The sequence below is a fragment of the Lactuca serriola genome, chromosome 7 (genome assembly GCF_051521515.1).
Source record: "Lactuca serriola cultivar US96UC23 chromosome 7, Lser_US96UC23_V15, whole genome shotgun sequence".
Taxonomy (NCBI): Eukaryota; Viridiplantae; Streptophyta; class Magnoliopsida; order Asterales; family Asteraceae; genus Lactuca; species Lactuca serriola.
In genome coordinates this window covers 32,239,482-32,261,265 of record NC_136414.1, presented here as the reverse complement: position 1 = coordinate 32,261,265, position 21,784 = coordinate 32,239,482, and the positions used below count along the sequence as shown (strand labels likewise).

Sequence of the window (21,784 nt, the reverse complement as noted above, 5' to 3'; positions counted from 1 at the left end):
TCTAAGATTCGGCTTAGCAGTGCACGACCCGAAACTCGAATTTTTGTTCGAGCGGTTTTTGGCTTACGCGACCTAAATGAGAGTTGAAGATCTCATTAATAGGAACTTAACGGTAAAAAGATGGACGAAAACGGAGTTCGTATGAAGGAGTTATGAATTCTTCGCGGTCATTTAACAGTCTAAACGCCTCTTACTGCTAAATTTGAGATCGGTCGAGAATTAGCCGACGGAGTCTAAATGAAAGTTGTAGATCTTGTTTTTACCTACGCGTGGAAAAAAAGAACGTCGAAAACGGAGCTCGTATGCGAAAGTTACGGGGTTTAGAAGTTGGCAGAGTGCTGCTGCAAAAGGGGTGACGTGGCTGAATATGGGCCAAGGCTTTCTCCCCAAGGAAAGCCATCAGATGATGACACGTGGCACTGACTCGGCGAGTCAGTGAACCGACTCGGCGAGTCCGTCAGGATTTCACCCTATAAATAGAAGTGTCGGGTTCTCTCATTTCTCACACCTTTCCCCACTTCTTTCTCTCTCTACACTCTCTCTCTAAGCCTCCTTAAGCCCCCTAAAGCCTAGGTAAACCCCCTAGCACCCGAAGGAAGCCCCGAGGCTCCCGGAGTCCCGAGAAAAGAGCCTTTCGGCTCGGGAACGCTGCTCCAACGAAGCCCGGTTTTCGAGAAAACTCGCTGTAAGTGAGCTACGCCTAACCTATCTTTAGTTTAGCTTACGTTTTAATATAGTAATGTTATTAGGACCTTATAATAAGTACTTGGGCTATTATTATGGGTTATATAAGTATCGTTTAACGCTTATATAATAATAATAATAATAGCTAGACTATTAATTAATCGCGGTTATCGTTAGACTAAACCCTAGTGGTGTTGGTACTAGGTTTTGTCGAAGGAATATCGTTTTGAGAGTATCGAAGCGCTGTCCGAGTGCTGAGTCACCACCTTTCAGGTGAGTGCATAGTTACTTTCAGCTTACACATAGATATGAAGTATTTTATATAAATTACGTGCTATGTGTGCATATTATCTGAATACTTGCTATCTATGTTGGATGAACATTGTTATACATGTTTTCAATGATTTAAACTGTATATGTATTTTATATCTACGAAAATGTTGGGGTAAAACATGGGTAGATGTAATAGCTGATGTGTGATAAAATGCTGAGAGGCCTCGATGTTGATGTTGTTGTTTCTGTCATCTAGCGGAGTATGGATGACGACCACGGACTCTTCTAGACAGTCCAGTGGAACACTAGCAGGCTCGCAACCTGTAGGTGTTTGTGAACGATGTGTTCACCGGTGTACTCCATCCCCCACATGATTGCCTTTAGGACATTTATTGCTGAGGAATCCCCTTAGCAGTAGTGTCCGCCCCGATGATGATCCCTAGGCTAGGTCCCTTATGATAGGTGTTTAGGGACGTAAAGTGAGGATAACGGGAACGGGTAATCGGGTTATTGTTGATTGATGAAATTAATAAACTTATTTATTGTGGGTTGAAAACCCTATGTGCTCACCAGGCTCCCAAGCCTGACCCACTCAGTTTTATGTATTACAGGTAGTGGCGCATGAGCATAGGTGTGATGTTTTGGACGAGGGATTACGGATATAGGCCTGTAGATATGAAATAATGTAGTAAGGCTTATATTGTACTGTTTATGCTTTTGATCTGTACGAACATGACATCCCAAGTCTTTTAATGAAATACATTTCTATGGAAATGCTTTTGATAAATCTTTATCATATTTTGTTTTGGGACAAATTCCGCAACACTTTCATTTAAAATGTAACTCTGATTTTTAAACAAAACATAAACAAACCGGTCTTTTCTGGCCGTGATTTTGGGGATGTCACAATCATTAAATAATTTGGGTCCCACAAGAAACAAAGAAATGTTATTAAACTATCAAGCGCCACTTCCCCCACCCCACGACATGCCCTTCCCTCCAATCTTCGTCTTCATTGGGTACTCTACAGGTGCTCTTATCGGAATCTGTAATTAACATCTCAAATCCTAACCTGGAATTTATTAAAATCAAATCCTAAATTTTGAATCTGAAACTGAAAACTGAAACTCAAAATCAAAACCTGAAACTAGACTCAATATCCAACCTGAAATGTGAAACTCAAAAATCGAAACCCAGAATCGATCTGTTTACTGACTGATGGTATTATAATCTTATGCTCCAAATTTCAACTACTACTACTACTACTACACCGTTACAATTGTTTCCAGCACCACAAAACAAGCTCATACAAAAATCGAAGAATAATTTTAATAAATATAAACCCATCAACACAAAGAATTGCATACAAAAACTGAAGAAAAAATTCTTACGGTTCGATGCTCAATTGTATGCCTGTCTTGGAGAACAAAATCGAGAACATAAGTAATCCATTGGAATCATCGTACTTGCTGAAGTAACGAAGATCGTTTCCTTAATGCTTTCCAATTTAAACCCTCCAATAAATAACTTCCCTTCGTCTGATCCTATTGACCCCTCTTTATTTCTTGCACATTGTAACATCCACAAAAATCATGCCAAATTTGAAAATGTTCAAAACATTTCAGAACCATTTATTATTACAAAACTTGTTTTCAAAATAGTATAATATCAGAGTATCCCAAAAACAAGTCATATACATGAGGAGTTGTACGATCACGCCTTTACCTTCCCGCGATCATCTGATGTACCTGAAACCAAAACTGAAACTGTAAGCCCGAAGCTTAGTGAGCTTTCCAGAATACCCATACACATAATAATACACATTTAATCACAAACATCATACTATGGGTCCAGTCAACCATCAGGTTGGAATACTCCAGGCTCTCAACCATCTGGTTGGAATGCCAACATACTATGGGTCCAATCATTCTCGGGATGGAATACCCCAGGCCCACAACCAACAGGTTGGAATGCCCACATACTATGAGTCCAATCATCCTCAGGATGGAATACTCACGGCCCATAACCATCGAGTTGGAATGCCCAGGTCTATTGGCTTTCACACAAAGCAGATAAGCCTCAATCATCAATCAAACACGTGCACAGATTACAGATAACCAAATAACATTCTATAGACAGACAAACTGATCTAACTGATCATAACCGCATATAACATCCTATCTACCAGGATACTGATCTAACGGATCATAACAACATATACCATCATATCTACCAGGATACTGATCTAACAGATCATACAATACTCAAGCATATAACATATCCGGATAACAATCCAAAAGGGTCGTCCTTGGTGCCTTAGACCCTTGAGTATAGTGAGGAAACTCACCTCATAACTGTCGAACTGAATTAAAGAATCGAACTCCCAAATTGATGTCTCACCACAAATCCCGAACTATCAAATAACGAATATTAAGTCAATAAATGGGAATGTCAATCTTGACTAAGGGTCCTCATACTTCATTTTTTCCTTTCTCTTTATTGGGCCAAGGCCCATTTTCCAAATCCATAATCTTAAAAGTCCATATATCCAAGGCCCATTAATGACCCAATTTTCCCAATTGGGCCCAACTTCCTAATTAGGCCTTATTATAGGACCCCTTATCAAAACTGGCCCCATTTGCAATTATTCAGAGGGCCCAGCAAGGCCCAAGTACAATTAGTCTAAAAGCGGCCCAAACCCGAAGCCCAATTTGACAAAAGCCCAACAGAAGACGTACGCGGGGAGTACTCTTCCCGAAGTTGACCACCATCGGGGTGATTGACTCAGTATGCTGGACATAGAGGATTTACGTGGGGTTTTGCCAAAACCCTAATAAGCGCTTAATGACTTAAGCACTGAAGCCCAAATTCTAGATCCATCGACCAAATGTGTCTTTGAACCATAAAGTCACGAACTTTAAGACTTTGGACGTCCAGAAAGCTCTTAACACATGGTCTTAATCCATTAAGACCTTCCTACTCCATGCATGAGACACATTTAGCTATTGGGACATCATTTTTATCACTTAGGACCTCCTCAAGGGCCTAAAAGGACAGCTCATCTCGTCCAAATCATATCATGCATCAACTTGGGACTTTTGGGACAAGAAATGGTTCCAAAAAGCTAGCATTGCAAGATCTATAACATACAAGCATAAAGTTTGAAGCTTTTTACCTTCTGGAGCTTCTATATCACAAGGAAACTTTATATCCACAAGCTTGCCTTCCTTCTCCAATTATTTGATGTAATGTCTTCACCTTCAAGAGCTTAAAACACACACTAACTCACACTCACACACAAAACTAGGGTTTGGAACATTTTTGGAATATGGAGGCTAGAAGTAATGAGAGAAAATGAGCCATAAGGATGTTTATATAACCCCAACCCTAAATAGTAGGATTTGCATCTGACGCGAGTACGCTTAACGTACATAAGTGTACGCCCAACGTACATAAGTGTACGCCCAACGTACTAAGGCGCGCCCTAGTACGCTTAGCGTACTAGCCTTGTCTCCAAAGTTGCAACTTTAGCCCTTAGGCTTCTCATGGGTCGACTCCTCTAACCCCAGGGACTACAAATGAAAAATAATGATAGAAGAGAGGGTTCGAAAATACCTACAAAATCTCGGGATGTTACACACATGAAAATATGGAAGGTCGAGTTGTAGTTTTTGAATTTAGGGTTAGAAAAGAGATGGATAAGAAAGGTGTGGAGAGGAACCATCTATGGGTTATTGGAATTTTTGAAGTTAAGGTAGAAGACGAGCCAAAGAATAGAAGTAATGAAGGAACTCATCTCCATGGTGGTGGGTGCAGCGGTGGGAGTGATTGAGAAGAGGGGTAGGGAATTGAAGGGCTGGCTAGTCAACGAGAGAAAGATTAAGGGGTGGATGAGGTATGGTGTAGGGCCCATTCCTAATTATTGAACAATATTCTATAATAAATAAATAACAAATCTAATAAATATACTAAAATAAAATACTTAAGGGAAATTATAGTCTTTTTATATATGATAGAAACGACGACCGCAATAAAATCTTATCATAGGGACGGTCCGAGTGCAAAGTAAAAATTAGGGACAAAAGACATAATTTTAAGCAAACCATATAGACGATTCCAATAATTTACTCTAACATTTATAATTTTTAACAAATGACAAATAAGTGTGCAAAACTCACATATCGGGTAGTAGAGCACTAGAAGCAAAACAAAAGTCAAAAGAAAACAATTTATATCAGAAATAGATTTGTATTTTTCTTTGGATATAAATACATTCTTAATTTGTTGGTGAATTTTAAAAATTATATATATATATATATATATATATATATATATATATAATGTTTTTCTTTGATTTTTCTCACAACTAAAATAACTTAAAGGTTGCAACTAAATCTTATATTATATTATAAAACATATTAGTCATATTTTGAATTTCAAAAGGCATAAGTTACAAAACTTTTTGTGCAGATCAATTATGCGTAAATAATTTATTAATACATGTCAAAAGTTTGAAAACTTTAATTAAGGAAAAAAAAGAAATTCAATTTAGAGGAAAATGAAAATTTTAAAATATTAAATTCATATATATAAAATTAATTTATATTTTTTTAAACTAAACACAAATATTAATTAATTTACATCAATAGTATAAGACTATACTATTGATCACCTCCACCTTACATATGGACACATCTATGCCATTATAACATTAAAGAGTGTTAAGGGTGATGTGACGATGTCACCTCTTAACACAATTATAACATAGGAAACATCATGCCCTTTCTTGTTAAGTGATGTTCTCTCTCTCTCTCTCTCATATTATAACATAGAAACACCACCCTAAATTCATGTCAAAACATTTTAGATGGTGATGTGGCAAAGTTTGGATGTTATTTCCTGTGGCCCATACATTGTAGTATAACATACAATATAAACATAATTATTTTATTTAAAAGTGAAATTTTTTTTATTACATAATAACTAATAATAAAATCCAATAATTATTTTTCCGTAAAAAACTATTTTCCAAAAAAATCTATTTATTATCGTCGCCTTGCATGGACACACATCTAGTGTTACATTATGTATATAAGTAATCGAGATGACTATTTTCGTTAATGTTAACACATAAAAATGTATTTTATAAAAGTACCAACACCATAAATATATATATTTGTCCAAAAAACTGGAGCCTCCTAAAATCTAAAGCCTGATACGACCGCACTGTCCGCACACCTCTAGGGTCGTTTTGAATATATTCAAATCATTTTTGTCGGTCTAAATCCCCACGATTTTCGTTCGTATGTTTATGTTATATGCCTGTGCCATGGTCACGAAGTTCTAGGTGGTACAGATTATATTAAAGGTTCTACACCTTGTTAAGGCTCAAGCTCGATGGAAGCTCGGATATGTATCTTTTTGAAACTTTTTAATCATTCAAGGTTAGTTAAATTATTTTTTCGTGTATGCTAAGATAATCGTGATTTTGAATATTTTTATCTTTTATTAATTTATTTGATTTGATGTACTGTAAAAAAAAGCTGTGTACAGCTGAAACTAATTACAAGAAGTTATATGTGTATAGATTTTCTTCTTTGCTTTACTTTAAAACACATAACACGACTAAAACGTCAAAAAGGAATAATTAAAATAAGGAACATACATGGTTAAGAGTTACGAACAGGTGGGATCGCGAAGTTCAAAAGAATACTAGTTTTCAATCCTTATGACTAGGAATTCGGCATAACCAGATCATGCACCGACATTCATGAATATATAGAGTTAAGTAAATTTGTCAACAAAAAGTTCACTTGTATTATTTACGATTATCCACGTCTATTTTAATGGTTTATAATGACATTAAACTAGTATATACACACATATATGGTGAGATCCGTTGAAAACTCATATATTCATAAGAATTCGAGAATTAAAAGTGGAACGTTATATCAAAATTAACATAATAAATCAAATTTTCTGATTTTTTTTATAAAGTTAATAACTTTCGATTTTTTTTTTAAGAATGTAGATTTTTTAAGAAAACATTAATTTTGAAAAAATTAATTTTTTTAAAAGCTGCAATTTTTTTTAAAAGCAGTAGTTTTTAAATATTAGTAAATTTTAGAAAAAAACTGAAATATTAAAAAAAATTAACGTTTCATGTGCATATATGCATATTTTTTCAAGTGTATATATATAGGGATGAACTTGCGACAGAACCGGTACCGACCCGTACCGCTCTCAATTTCCTGAAAAACGAATTTGATCGAAAGTCAATCCCGAGTACCGAACCGAATTAACATCTCCGGTACCGGTATTGGGAATGGTACCCGGTTTCGGTACTAGGACCAATACTGATGATACCGAATCCCGAATTTCAAGTATTTGGAGTACCGAGTACCGTCCCATATTTTTAAATTTGGTATAGTTTGGTATCGGTACCGGTTCCGGTACGGGATCGGGATTTGGGACAAACTGCTCATCCCTACATATATGCATATTTTTTTCAAGTGTATATATGTATATTTCTTATAATATAATATTCGTAAATAATCATAAAAAACCCATTTTATTTACTAATATATAAACACAATAGTATAAGTATTTTATTCGATACAAAATAATATATAAAAAACAATAATGCTACAAAGATTCAAAGTGTTATCATTTCTTCGTGTCAAGATTTTCATATTTTTCTTCAATTTATCACTTTTCACATCTTTAATATTTTCCACAAATTCTTCCAAATCTACAAGATTTTTTTATTGATGCAAGAACACTCAAGAAAATGCATATATACATATCATGTAAGATTCGTATATGATTATATCATGTATGATTCACATGTGATTATATAATTTGATATTCACATGTTATTGTATCTTTTAAAATTCAAATGTGAAATTCACAAGAAAATTAAAAAAAAAAAATTAACGAAGAACATTCACACAAAATGCATGTGTACATATAGATGTAATTCATATGTGAATTACATATGAATCACTGCACACTTATAGTCTTGCTTCCGATTAATTACTAAAATATTATGCCAATTTACACAAATCACATATGATTTGTAAAGGGAGATATTCTCAAAATAGAGGAACTAACATATAGCTCGAAAAGGCTTTCATCTATAAGTTAACCTAAACTAGTTTAATTTACTATCATCCATGTGTCCACAAAATATCGTCATAGTCCACGTACTAACGCATGACTCATAAAGTCAATATCCATCCCTTTTCATTTTATACTTGGTCCATCAAATTGAAATAGAAGTTTCACAGTTTGGTGCAAGGATTTAGGACAAACAATAACTTAGATTTGAGTAACGTATCATCAATGTCATCAAATAAATACTACAAGACTACTAAAAATGTTGATTATGACTTAAGAAATAAGAATAAAATTAATATAAAAACTTAGCACTTGAAGATGAACCAAAATCGGATTTGTGACATGTGTTATTAACGTCAGACCTTTTCCAAAATAATAAGTTTATTTTGACTTCAAAGATCGATAAAAACCGAGATTACTGCTTAATAATGGAAGAGAACTATTAAATAAAATGGAGTAAAATGGTAATCAAACAAACAGGGATCGATGTTGTAGAGACATGATCAACATGGTTATATCCATAAAAACTAGAAAGCAAGCGTCGATCAATGTGTAGAGATTGCAACGATATCGTGAACCACAATCTTAACACACTCGATCTCCCATTCAAATTCAACATGTGACCGTTAGAATCGATTATGGAGAGATTAGTCGATGAAGAAAGGGATATATACAGTAAAGTCCCGATATTTTCATCGATTTGACAAAAAAGTCCTAAACTTTATTTTTTTGACAGAAAAATCCAAATTACCGACAGTTTTTGACACTTTTACCTTTTTTTCCCGGTTAGCCGGTAATTAGGACTTTTTTGTCAACAAAATAAAGTTTAGGACTTTCTTGTCAAATCGTCAATTAGGACTTTACTGTCAAAAAAATAAAGTTTAGGACTTTTTTGTCAAATTGTTGAAAATATTGAGACTTTAGTGTATACATAATTTTTTTGGTTAGAAATTTAATGGTATGATACTCTTTAAGCATAAGAGTTATTGAAACCTTCTCTAATCAACTAGATCCTATTGAAATCCTTTGCGTTTGCTTATTGTTAAATCGTTTTTTTAATCTTAACAAACAGACATTGAAAAAAAATGAGATAATCAAGAAAGAAAGAATCAGGGTTGTGTTGGTTTTTTGCAGTCTCAAAAATGGAGAAATTAAAAACCTAAAAAAACGAAATTGCCCTGTCTTTATACAAACACAAACAACACATGCCTAGTCAAAAGGGTGTGAATGTGGAGAGTGGAAAGAAGGGTAATTTCGTTTTTTTTTTTTTTTTTTTTTTTTTTTGTTTCTTATTTCTCCATTTTTGGGCCTGCAAAAAGTCAACACAACCCTGGTTTTTTCTTTCTTTCTTTCTTGATTATCTCAATTTTTTTCAATGTCGGTTTGTTAAGATTAAAAAAACAATTTAACAAGAAGCAAACGTTAAGGATTTTAATACGATCTAGCAGATTAGTGAAGATTTCAATAACTCTTATGCTTAAAGAGTATCATACCATTAAATTTCTAACCCAAAAAAATTATATATACACTAAAGTCCTAATATTTTGAATGATTTGACAAAAAAGTCCAAAACTTTATTTTTTTGACAATAAAGTCCTAATTGATGATTTGACAAGAAAGTCCTAAATTTTATTTTTTTGACAAAAAAATCCTAATTACCGGCTAACCGGGAAAAAAGGGTAAAAATGTCAAAAATTGCCGGTAATTTGGACTTTACTGTAAAAAAAAAAGTTTAGGACTTTCTTGTCAAATCGATGAAAAAATTGGAACTTTACTCTATATATCCCATGAAGAAACGACAGATAAGTTACAAATCTATATGGAATTGTTGAAGCGCAAAGGTCATGGATTCAAAATCGATCGGAGATGAGAGATAGACAGTTTACGGAGGCACCCATGGATTTCAGACGGTGGTTTTGGATTGGGGAACAATCACCAATGACGCTATGAGAGAAAGAGGGATGGTGAATGAGACGATTGAGGGTTTTGGAGAAAGAGAATCGATTGGATTTGGGGGAATGATCTAATTTCCAAGATTAAGTTTTTGTTTTTTCCATACCCATATTACCGTTAGGATTATGTTTACAAAACCTAATATGTCAATAAACATACTCATGTTTACAAAATATTCCGCTGATTATCTAAGCCATCAAAACAATTGGTTAAACGTTCAACTTTTAGTTATCGGGTTCTCATAGAACTATGAGTTCTCAAATGATCATTATTCCTACTCCTCCTCCTCTTCCCCCCTCTCTCTCTCTCATAAAACTATATAGATCCGGTAAGAATTTTTTTGGTAGGAAGGTAAAAAATGTTTTTTCGGCATATTTTTTTGGCGAACAAAACAAATGAATCACTAGATGAATTAAAAATAAGATGATTCATAAAAAATACATAAAAGATATTTTGATGATTCATTTTTACGATGATTTTGTTTATATTCACTAAAATTGTCATAGAAGTGATTTTTTTTCTTGATTTACTTAAAAATAAATCATGAAAGTGTTTTTTTAGGAATTTTTTCTTATGAATCATCTAATGTATTATTTTGTTTGTTTGCTAATATATATATATATATATATATATATATATATATATATATATATATATATATATATATAAATTCTTACAACCCTACAAAAATTTTCATTCTTATTTGATCTTTCTTATTTGATCTTGATATATATATATATATATATATATATATATATATATATATATATATATATATGGTTAGGTTATTTTGTTTTCACTATCTATTGTGTGCATGTATGATTGATTCTGGACCAATCATTTTAGTTATTTTAAGAAAGTAATTAATGCATATTACATGTTGAAGATATAATGAATATTAATTACATCTTCAACATTTAATATGCATTAATTACTTTCTTAAAATAACTAAAATGATTGGTCCAGAATCAATCATACATGCACACAATAGATAGTGAAAACATCTGAACCTAACTCTTTCTCTGTGTGTCTCTCTCTCTCTTTATATATATATATATATATATATATATATATATATATATATATATATATATATATATATATATATATAAGATTAAGTTATTTTGAGATCCAACATTTATATGATAACTTTAGAAAAAAAATCGGCTTTTAAAACCAATACCACCACACAACCATAAATACATCGTCTATGCAAACTACACAAATTATGAAAAAATGCCAAAAAGGAAAAGAAAAATATAAATGTGCATATATATACATTTGAATGTGCATAAACAACTGTATAAATATGCATATATGCACATTCAAATATGAATTTTTACACATTAAAAACATTAAAAAAATCATATTTTAGTAATTCTTAGCTTGCGATCAACCTGGATGATGGGACTATGGTTCAATGGTTGTGTTAGTTTTAAATTTTTTTTGAAAGGATAAAAAGTATTCAAGTTTTTGAAAGAACTTACTACAAACTTCATTTGTATCCACACTAAATTTAAATGTTTGAATACTCCACGTTGTGGGTTGGAACATCTTGATCACCTTGATTTTTCTTCCCACCATAATGTTATTATACGAACCTTTAACCTATGTTAGATGATGATCGGATGATTAATGTTACAAAAGATAAAGAAGATGAATGAGGTTTTCTTTGGGTTGATGATGGAGTGTGTCTTTGACAAATGATGGTATACACATCAAAAACTCAATTAATGTTGGAGTATTATGGCGACAAATTGTTGGACGTATCAAGTTCCAAATGAAAAAAAAAAAAAGACAACTTTACCCTCATGTGACGTACACGATCTCTTCATTAACGGTGTATATTAAATGCTAAGAGACTCAGGTGCAGGATTTGGAAACCATAAGGACCAATCATATGAATTTTTTCAAAGTTGGACCAAATGTGAAGATTGGAGCAAACAATAGGACCAAAACAGTAATTTACTCCAAATGTAACAAATTGTGTAAGCAACAAGCCAACAAGTATTCCAGAATCAACTTTGGTCACTTCTTTACATTTCATCATGGACTAAGTCTTAAGTTGAAATTTTGACAACAAATTTCATTCGCTATAAATTCAGCATCACACAATATCCAAAAACATGTAGTCCCAAAATGCCTTCCTTTTCACCTTCAAAATTCACCTCCGTCTTCCTCGTATCAGTAATTCTATCATTCAGTTTGACCACACTAGCCGAAAACCGAACCACGAACATAGGAGTGATCATCGATGAAAGAACCCGCGCAGGAAAAGAACAAAAAACCGCCATTGAAATCGCTGTCCAGAAGCTCAATTCAGGCTCCAAAGATCGCAAGTTAGCGATTTATTTTACAAATTCTAGTGGAGACCCTCTTGAAACTGCTTCTTCTGGTAATTATTCAACTTTTTGATTTTACTTTTGCATTTATATTTATACCTTTCTGTTGGGGTCATATAAGTTGATTATTTATTATAGTTCGACTCATATTCTCTTTATTTTTCTTCTTATATATCTCGAATTGCAACAACTAAAGCTTTGATAAATTTGTATGTTGATTGTTGTAGCGAACGAATTGATCGAAAAGCAAAAAGTGCGAGTAATAATTGGGACGAATTCATGGGAGGAAACTACAGTAGTAGCAAAAGTAGGAGAACGAGCTCGAGTCCCTGTTATTTCATCGACTACTGCCGCTTTACAACCACTATCGCATCTTCAATGGCCTTTCTTGGTACAAATGACTGATCTTGATATATCTAACGAAATAAATTGCATTGTATCACTCATAAAAGCTTATAATTGGAAACGAATCATTGCGATTTATGAAGACAATGTGTATGGTGGTGAATACGAGGGTTTCTCGATATTATCCGAGGCACTTCAAAAGATCGATTCCATAATCGAACACCGTCTAGTTGTTCCTCATTTCACTTCACCATTTGATCCAAAAGAGACTATTCGCGACGATTTAGCGACAGTTTTGACAACAAAGCAATCACGGGTTTTCATTGTGTTGAAGTCGTCTTTATCGACTGCAACTCGGGTGTTTGAAGAAGCTAATAAACTCGGATTAACAGGGAGAGACTCGGTTTGGATTCTTGGAAATGGGTTTTCAAGTATTCTTGATTCAATCGACCCATTGGTTTTTCGACCCGTGGAAGGTGCTTTAGGAATCAAGACTTACTATTCCGACAAAAACCCGCGATTTTTAGAGTTTAGATCCACCTTTAAAGCGATCTTCAAATCGAATTATCCTAAGGAGGATAAATCTGAGCCATGTATCTACGCTATACGTGCATATGATAGCGTAGAAACTGTCTGGCGTGCGTTAGATCATTTAGGAAATCTAAACGATACAGATAGTGGTTTCCAAGAGAAGTTGTTGGATACAATTCTATCAAACAACTTCTCTGGTTTAACCAATACGATAGCTTTCAAGGATGGAAAGCTATCAGAACCTCAAGTGCTTCAACTAGTGAATATAGTTGGAAAAAGTTATAAAGAGCTTGCATTTTGGTCACCCGGGTCGGGTTTTTCGAATACCAGTTTAAAACAATTATCTATAATTTGGCCCGGGGATCTAATAAACCGAATTCCAAAAGGATGGGTGATGCCTAACAATGTGAAGAAAATGAAGATTGGTGTTCCCGACTCTACTTCGTTCCAGAGGTTTGTGAAAGTCGAATGGATCGAGAGTACAAACGAGACCAAATATTCTGGTTTTTGTATCGCGGTTTTTAGGGCTGTTGTCGCTACTTTGGAGGAGCAATATGGATACACGTTACCTTACGAGTTTATAAACCATACGGGCTCCTATGATGATCTGATTGACAAAGTCTATTATAAGGTACTTCTTAATTTCATCATCAGAAAATTTAATTATTAGACATAGATAAACTAATAGGATATGTATTATGCATTGTCTTTGGGCGTGAAAATTGTTAATGACAAGCATTCTATATCATAATGGAAAGTAGGTTGTTATTTCTTGCATTTAGCCCATATTAGGTCAAATGCCTGAAGCAACAATGTACTTTTATTGATATGTTTATTGGCTTTCATTTCCTTCTTTAAAGCATTATAGCTTTGATAAATCTACCTAATTATAGAAATATCTTCAATAAAAACTAATTTTCATTGTGATAATTAGATAGATTATAAAATACAATGTCTTAATGAGACAAAAAAATTGTTCATATAATGCTAATAATTGGATAGATTTTTTAAAGTACGATGTTATGAAAAAAACATGGAAATTCGGTTCCCTGATGAGAAAAATAATTGAAAGTACAATTTTATAATATAAAGAAATGTGCGTATCTATGATACACAATTAAATGAAAACAGATTGCTATTTCTTACATTTAACCCTTTAATATTTGTCATTTTCTATCGAACATCAAAAGCACAATGAACGAACCTTGTAACAATGTTTCACATTTTTCGTAATTTAGCATTTTGTCCTTAAGTATTTCACATTTTTAGATGAACATCAAACATCAGTTTGTGCATTTTTCCTAGGTACAATGTATGCATATTTTCATCCTAAATGACACGTAGTTGCATATTTCTTTTAAACACCACTTTATTGCATAAATCATGAAAATATGAAATATTGTTGCATAAAATGAGCATTTAATATGAAATATTACCAACCGACATGACCTAATGATGTTTGTTGTTTATGCATATTCGTTCGATGATAAGACATACGATGCGGTTGTTGGTGATGTCACAATACTCGCAAACCGCTCAAAGTACGTTGAGTTCACGCAACCATTTACAGAGTCGGGGTTGTCGATGGTGGTGCCAGTGAGAACGGACCCACAAAGGGCATGGAAGTTTATGAGACCATTCACGATAGAGATGTGGTTAGCCTCCGGTGGCATATTGTTCTACACAATGTTTGTAGTGTGGTTCATGGAGCACCAAGTGAATCGAGAGTTTAGAGGACGATGGATGGATCAACTCGGGACTGCATTATGGTTCACCTTCTCTTCTCTTTTCTTCTCACATAGTAAGTAATTCAGTTTAATATTATTTGATAAAGAGAAATTTACAAAAATAGCCATTTACACTAATGACATTACAAAAATAGCAAAAAAAAAATCGAAATTACAAAAATAGCCAACGATTTCGCAGATGGAGATGCCTCATCTGCGAAATGAGCTTCTCATCTGCGAAAGTACAAGCACCTAAAACACAGTTGTGCTTTAGGTGCTTGTACTTTCGCAGGTGGTTTTAATTTTTTTTTTAATATTTTTGCTGTATATATAGGGGTAATTTCGCAGATGGAATAGGTCCATCTGCGAAATACTCTCACTCTATCTGCGAAATCGTGGTATTTTTTGTATATATATTTTTTTTAAGTTTGACTATGAAATGAATTGGTTTGACTACGAAATCATGTTGCTATATAAAAAGTTTTGTAGAAATTATACAAAAATTATAATTTCATAGTCAGACTTTAAAAAAAAAAAAATACAAAAAATACCACGATTTCGCAGATAGAGTGAGAGTATTTCGCAGATGGACCTATTCCATCTGCGAAATTACCCCTATATATACAGCAAAAATATTAAAAAAAAAAATTAAAACCACCTGCGAAAGTACAAGCACCTAAAGCACAACTGTGCTTTAGGTGCTTGTACTTTTTTTGGCTATTTTTGTAATGCCATTAGTGTAAATGGCTATTTTTGTCATTTTCTCTTTGATAAAACTAAGTGTTACAAAAAGTTACGACTTAATGGAGAAAGCCCTACTTTCTTTATTAAGTCGTTATCTATGCATTAAGTCAGACAGGAACACTCATGTATGCACATGGTTGTTTCTTTTTGACTTAATCTGGATAAAATGATTTAACGGATTAAACTAATAAAATTCGGCTTAAAGTATTAAGACATCAACGTTTTACCTATTTTTGCTTCTTCTTTTCTTCCACTCAATGAGGAAAATACTTATGATATGGAAATATGATTATAGGAGAGAATATAAGAAGCAATCATAGCAAGGTGGTTGTGATGATATGGCTCTTTGTCGTGTTCATTTTAACCTCAAGCTACACGGCTAGTCTTACGACAATGCTCACGGTCCGTATGTTAGAGCCCACTGTGCAAGACATCGAGTTGGTAAGGAGAGAAAATGCACCCGTGGGATGTGATCCAGATTCTTTTGTGGGCAAGTACTTAAGGGATGTTTTGAACCTCAAAAATATCAAGAACATAACAAGCCAAGACGAATATCCCGAAAATTTCAAAAACGGAAATATAGTGGCTGCATTTCTAGAGCTCCCCTATCAAAAATACTTTCTCAAAGAGTATTGCAATAAGTACATGGCCATTGGTCCTTCCTACAAATTTGGCGGTCTAGGCTTTGTAAGTATACAAATGTGCAATTCTTTTTTACACAGGACATGACATAACATAACATAACAATATTGTATTGTATTTGGTAAGCAGTGAGTTAGACCAAGATATCAATGATACAAACTTATAACTTTTTGTCCACCACTAAAAAATGGGTCATTGATGTCACCCGAAAAGTGGGACATAAACTAATGTCAATAAAACAAAAATTACAACTTTTTTGTACAACCCCAAAATGTGAGACATAGAATCATAGACCGAGGTCAATGAGACAAATTTGTAGTTTTTTGTCCAATTCAATAAGATGGGATATAGAAGCTCACATCAATAAGATAAAACAATTCCAATTTTTTTGTTCCTTCCAAAAAGATGTAACATGGATTTGCTCTTGGTTTCCATCATTGTAAAAGACATGAATGTCCTCGTCATCAAAAATAACCCTAGAAAACTTGTTCTATCCTGTGTAACAAATGCTTCGATAACCGATGATGTCTTTTTCGTGCATCTTTGTAGGTTTTCCCTAAAGATTCTCCGATAACCGATGATGTGTCAGGGGCAATTTTATCCCTCTTGGAAGAAGGTAGGATTATCGACATGGAGAACCAATGGCTTGATACATCCCAAAACTGTTCAAGTTCCGATTCCGGGGTGGAATCGGAAAGACTTAGCCTCGATAACTTTTGGGGAATATTCGTCATATCCGGTGCCACTTCAACACTAAGCTTACTACTTTTCCTCTATCGGTTGCTCCACAACAAAATTGAACAACGCATTATTAGCTACCATGGCTCTCAATGGAACAACAACAATGAGAGCCGTTTTAGAAGAGCAATCAGACTTGTTATGATAATGCTTAGTTTGAATCCTAGTCGAGTCCAACCGAGAGAAAACTTGGACTCATCGCAGGAATGGAATCATCAAAACCCGCCACAATGGGAATTGGTGAGTCCCACGGAGGTCCCGGAGCATTTGGAAATCGGTAGGCCTACTCAACTTGAAATTCCCATGAGAAAGATAGAGCATACTATGACAATTTGAGATTGGAATGATAAGTGATGGGAAAAAGAAGATATAAAAGGAGAAAGTAGTCTTTTACACCAAATTCGGATTTAGGATGTGAATGGAAACCACCATAACGTATTCTTTCAGAAAATACCTTGTGTATATATATTTATTTATTTATAACTTGTATTTGTTTGTTCTTTTTATTATTATTATTATTATTTTAAAACCTCTTTCCAATTTCCAAGCATGATGTTACTTTCTCTATGTTATTACAAACTTTATAATATTTAGTTTTTATGGAAGTACAATGCTCTAAGGAGATTAGGATGCTATAATAAACAAATCAATAGAAGAAATGAAAGTGATGCTCATATAAGCAAAAAAAAAAAAAGATACATTTGAGTCTAGTATCTTTTCCAAAGCATACTTGTTATATACATGTGTGTTCATTAATGTTTAGAACGTGGAGATAAAAGGCATTATTTGTGACTTCACAAAAAAAATGTTTGTTTAAAAGCAAAATCTTTTTGATTAGTGTACGACTATTATTTTTCCGATTGATACTACTTTTAGGCCTAAAAAAGACTGTTTTGTCACAATCATTGTAGTAAAGGCAAAGTTGTAAAATCTATTTTATCGACAAAATCTTTAATAAAAAAAAAAAGTCTGAGCCTATAATTAATGTTTTGGCTATTTGTTGTGATTTGCTTACAAAATAACGTGTAATTACCTTTTATTAAACAACAAAATTACAGAGTAATCTATATTGAAGTCTGTAACTACATTTGCAAAAACATGATAATTGCAGTATCGTGGAAACATGGGCTGAACTGACCGGGTCGGGTCTTGGCTATTTAATATTTGGTTGGGGCATTGGGCCTAATAAAAAATTAAGTTATATTGGGCTGATATTAAATAAAAGTATAAAACTAAGCATTGAGTGGGCCGAAGACCATACATTAACATGCAGGCTAGTCCTGCTATATTACTAGTGGATTGAATTTTGGAACAGGGTGAGTTTGAATTCTTTTGGTATACATTTAATTGGAGATTAACTTTTTTTTACAACTTAATCTTGTAGATCTTTGAGTTGGATATTCTTAGTATAGAAACTGATGTTTTTTTTTTGTGTTATATTTGGGAATTTTAAACGTTTCTAAAGTTATTAAAACTCATGAATCTATTATGTTTGTATAAAAAGAAACATAAACACAAACCTCAAATGGTGGAACATGTAATATTTAAAAACTTGTTGTTAAAGAATCCGATATATTTTTATTATAAATATATAAGCCTTATTGTGTTATACATAAATACTTACATGCTGAGGTGGTTGGTATGCTTGGTGAGTTGGGATACAACGAGACACACTCTCCTGACCATGCAATCTTGCAATACACCATAAATGTGATGTGCATGTAACAAATTTGACAAAACGTGGGCCATGCGATATTACTTTACACTCAAGGGCGGATCTAGGATGCATCCACAGTTGGACCCCCTTTGAAAGTAGGTTCCACCTTATATTTTACTAAAACAGGCGATGTTGATGATATAACCCTTTTTGACACTGTTTTACTGAAAAACCTCATAGTGGCACTTAGGTAGGGTTAATGTCATAAATGACAATCAACAAGTCACAGTTTGCTTACAAGTCACAAATATTTTGTTTATCCTTTATTATATCATCTTGTTATATCATTGAGTTAGATTTCAACCAACTAAACTAATATATTATCTCACATGGTGTCTACCGTGACATTCGATATAAAAGAAACTATTCATTTAGGTCTACCAATTGTGTACACCGTAGCATCCGATATAACATAATTATCCGATTGTAATGCACTTTAATAGTGTAATGGGAACCAGAAAAAAATTAAATAACCTATTGAACACAGTTAAAGGATTACGGACCTAAAGCGCAAATTTTGTTTTATTGATTGTCATTTTATCTTATTAACTCTGTTATACATCATGGACCCAAGTTATATTTCGTTCTTGATCCAACGCTGCTGTCAGAGATGTTGATTAGATAGAATGTGTACTCAACTACTCATTCTCTAGACTTTTACTAGCGCTAAGTAGATAGCTCAAAATGACCTTGTATCATGTTGTTAAATCATTTTTATATGAGAAATTGAGTAATCTAACCCTTATAAATGACCATTTTAACAAAATAACAAACATTTTTTTTTTGGTAAAATGACCACTTACTCCGGAACATAGTATTCCGGAGCTGTGGTCTCCGTTCCAGAGTACCTATTCCAGAGTTCCTACTCCGGATTATAACCTCAATCTTTTGTGTGTGTCTATATATATATATATATATATATATATATATATATATATATATATATATATATATATATATATATATCCTCTTCAATAAATGAAAGTTTTGTTTGCCATTTATCACACTCTCATTCAATTTGTCAAATGTTATTTTATGGTTATTTTGAGTTAATTTTTTCCACATGTCATTTTATGAGTTTTCTATTTTCTTAAATTCCATATAATATTTTAATATAATAATTGCAATAAATGTAATAATAAATGGATATTAATTTCACTAATAAACATACATTTTAATTTCAAAATTCCCAAAATTAAAGTCATTAGTTTCTTTTTTTATTTAGACTATTTGTTTAAATTTAAAAGATAAAAAACATTTTCATCATAATAAAATATTATTTTTCTTATTTTCTTATAAATTCAAAATTCTCAAATATTTTGACATTTATATTTAACTTTTTTTTTAAAATTAACTCATGTAATATATGAGTCTGACAACTAGTATATATATATATATATATATATATATATATATATATATATATATATATATATATATATATATAGGGTTAGAGAATATGTGGTTGTTATGTACCTAAGCTTATATATAGAACCATCTAGACTATGTAGTTTTTATCCATATATATGATGAGTTTTGAGCATTACAACATTCCTATGGTGCACATGCAACCCTATTTGTTTTGGATCTAGGTGTTTCTCAAGTTATACATGAAAAATAAGTTATCCAAAGCAAAACCTTAACCTAGCATACAATTTTCGAAATTCATAACTAAACATAGTTAGAAGAATACATTTTCTTTGTTGATTGTAGATCTTGACCTTCAAGAGCTTAGTGCCTCAATTCTTGCACCTCTAATGGAGTCACAAACACTAACTAGCAATGGATGAACAAGAGAGAGAGAGAGGATGAAGGTTATGGAAATTGGCCAAGGTTCTCTAAGAATGCATATGGGCCGATTTCAACTAGCCAATGGTCCTTTATATAGTTGAGTTGCTAGGGTTTTAGACTGAAACCCTAATTCTTTGCTTAGGAAATCTATGGAACCCTTCTAGAAGCCCCCCTTGGACGAAAAATATGTGGGCTTCACATAGATTTTCGTCCAACCCTTCTATTAGAAGTCTACAGCCTAACTTGCAACGACCAGTAAATTGCAATATCAGTCTCCTTATATTTAACCAGTTTTTGATCACCAAATTAATTTATGATCAATTCTAATTAAATAATATGATTTCTCAATTAATATATTATTCTTATAATATATTAATAAGAGAAATTAAATATCCTCCTACTATTTGTTCCTACAAATCTTCCTACTCAACTAAATGAGGACATGTGTCACATTTAATGTTCATTTAATGATATTTAAGTATACTAAAATGAAAAATGTCATTATTTAATTTAGTAAGAGGATTTGTAGGAATAAAAGTAGGATGATATTTAATTTCTCTATTAATAAACCATTTATTAACCTTTTTTTCATAATTTATCCTGTTAAGTTGCTATGGTGAAGGCAACTCAAAAGGACCATGCTACTATCGGGTCAAGTATATCCCAATTATAGTTATGGGCTTAGACACTTAATCCAACAGTCTCCCACTTGGATAAGTCTAATAACTATAACTGCTAATGTACCTTCAAAATCCGATTAGCAATCATAGTTCTCAAAAGCCGCTGTCGAACTCTAACCTAGTTAATGACGCGTCTTTTAGACAAGGGATCATAAAATCCTCCGTTTTGCAAGATATCGTGTGGAAAAAGACATGGAATAAAGTCATACTCAATGTCCAACAGTTTGTTTCCCGATTTCTAATTTGTTTGACATGGAACTTAAACATATCAATTCCGTCCTGACCGAGCCTGACACATAAGTCAACACAAAATCATCGAGAGGCCCAAGATATTGCTTTTAACCTCTTAGGATAAAAGGAACATATAAATTTTGACTTATATGCTTGTACTATTTACTCATCAAACCGTACACGACAATATATTTTATAACATCAAGTTACTGATGCATTTACGCATTATCAATGCACAACCAACTTGTAAACAACAATTCATATATC

At 33.0% G+C, this 21,784-nt stretch overlaps 1 protein-coding gene across 1 annotated transcript; it reads left to right on the top strand.

Moving 5' to 3' along the window:
* The first annotated feature begins 12,121 nt into the window (after positions 1–12,121).
* LOC145061985 (glutamate receptor 2.7-like) lies at positions 12,122–17,645 on the top strand. The gene is made up of 5 exons (XM_079009578.1): positions 12,122–12,424; positions 12,599–13,878; positions 14,739–15,048; positions 16,014–16,405; positions 16,910–17,645. The coding sequence occupies exons 1-5, from the start codon at positions 12,169–12,171 to the stop codon at positions 17,432–17,434; spliced, it is 2,763 nt and encodes a 920-aa protein (XP_078865704.1). The 5' UTR covers positions 12,122–12,168; the 3' UTR covers positions 17,435–17,645.
* The last annotated feature ends 4,139 nt before the right edge of the window (positions 17,646–21,784 follow it).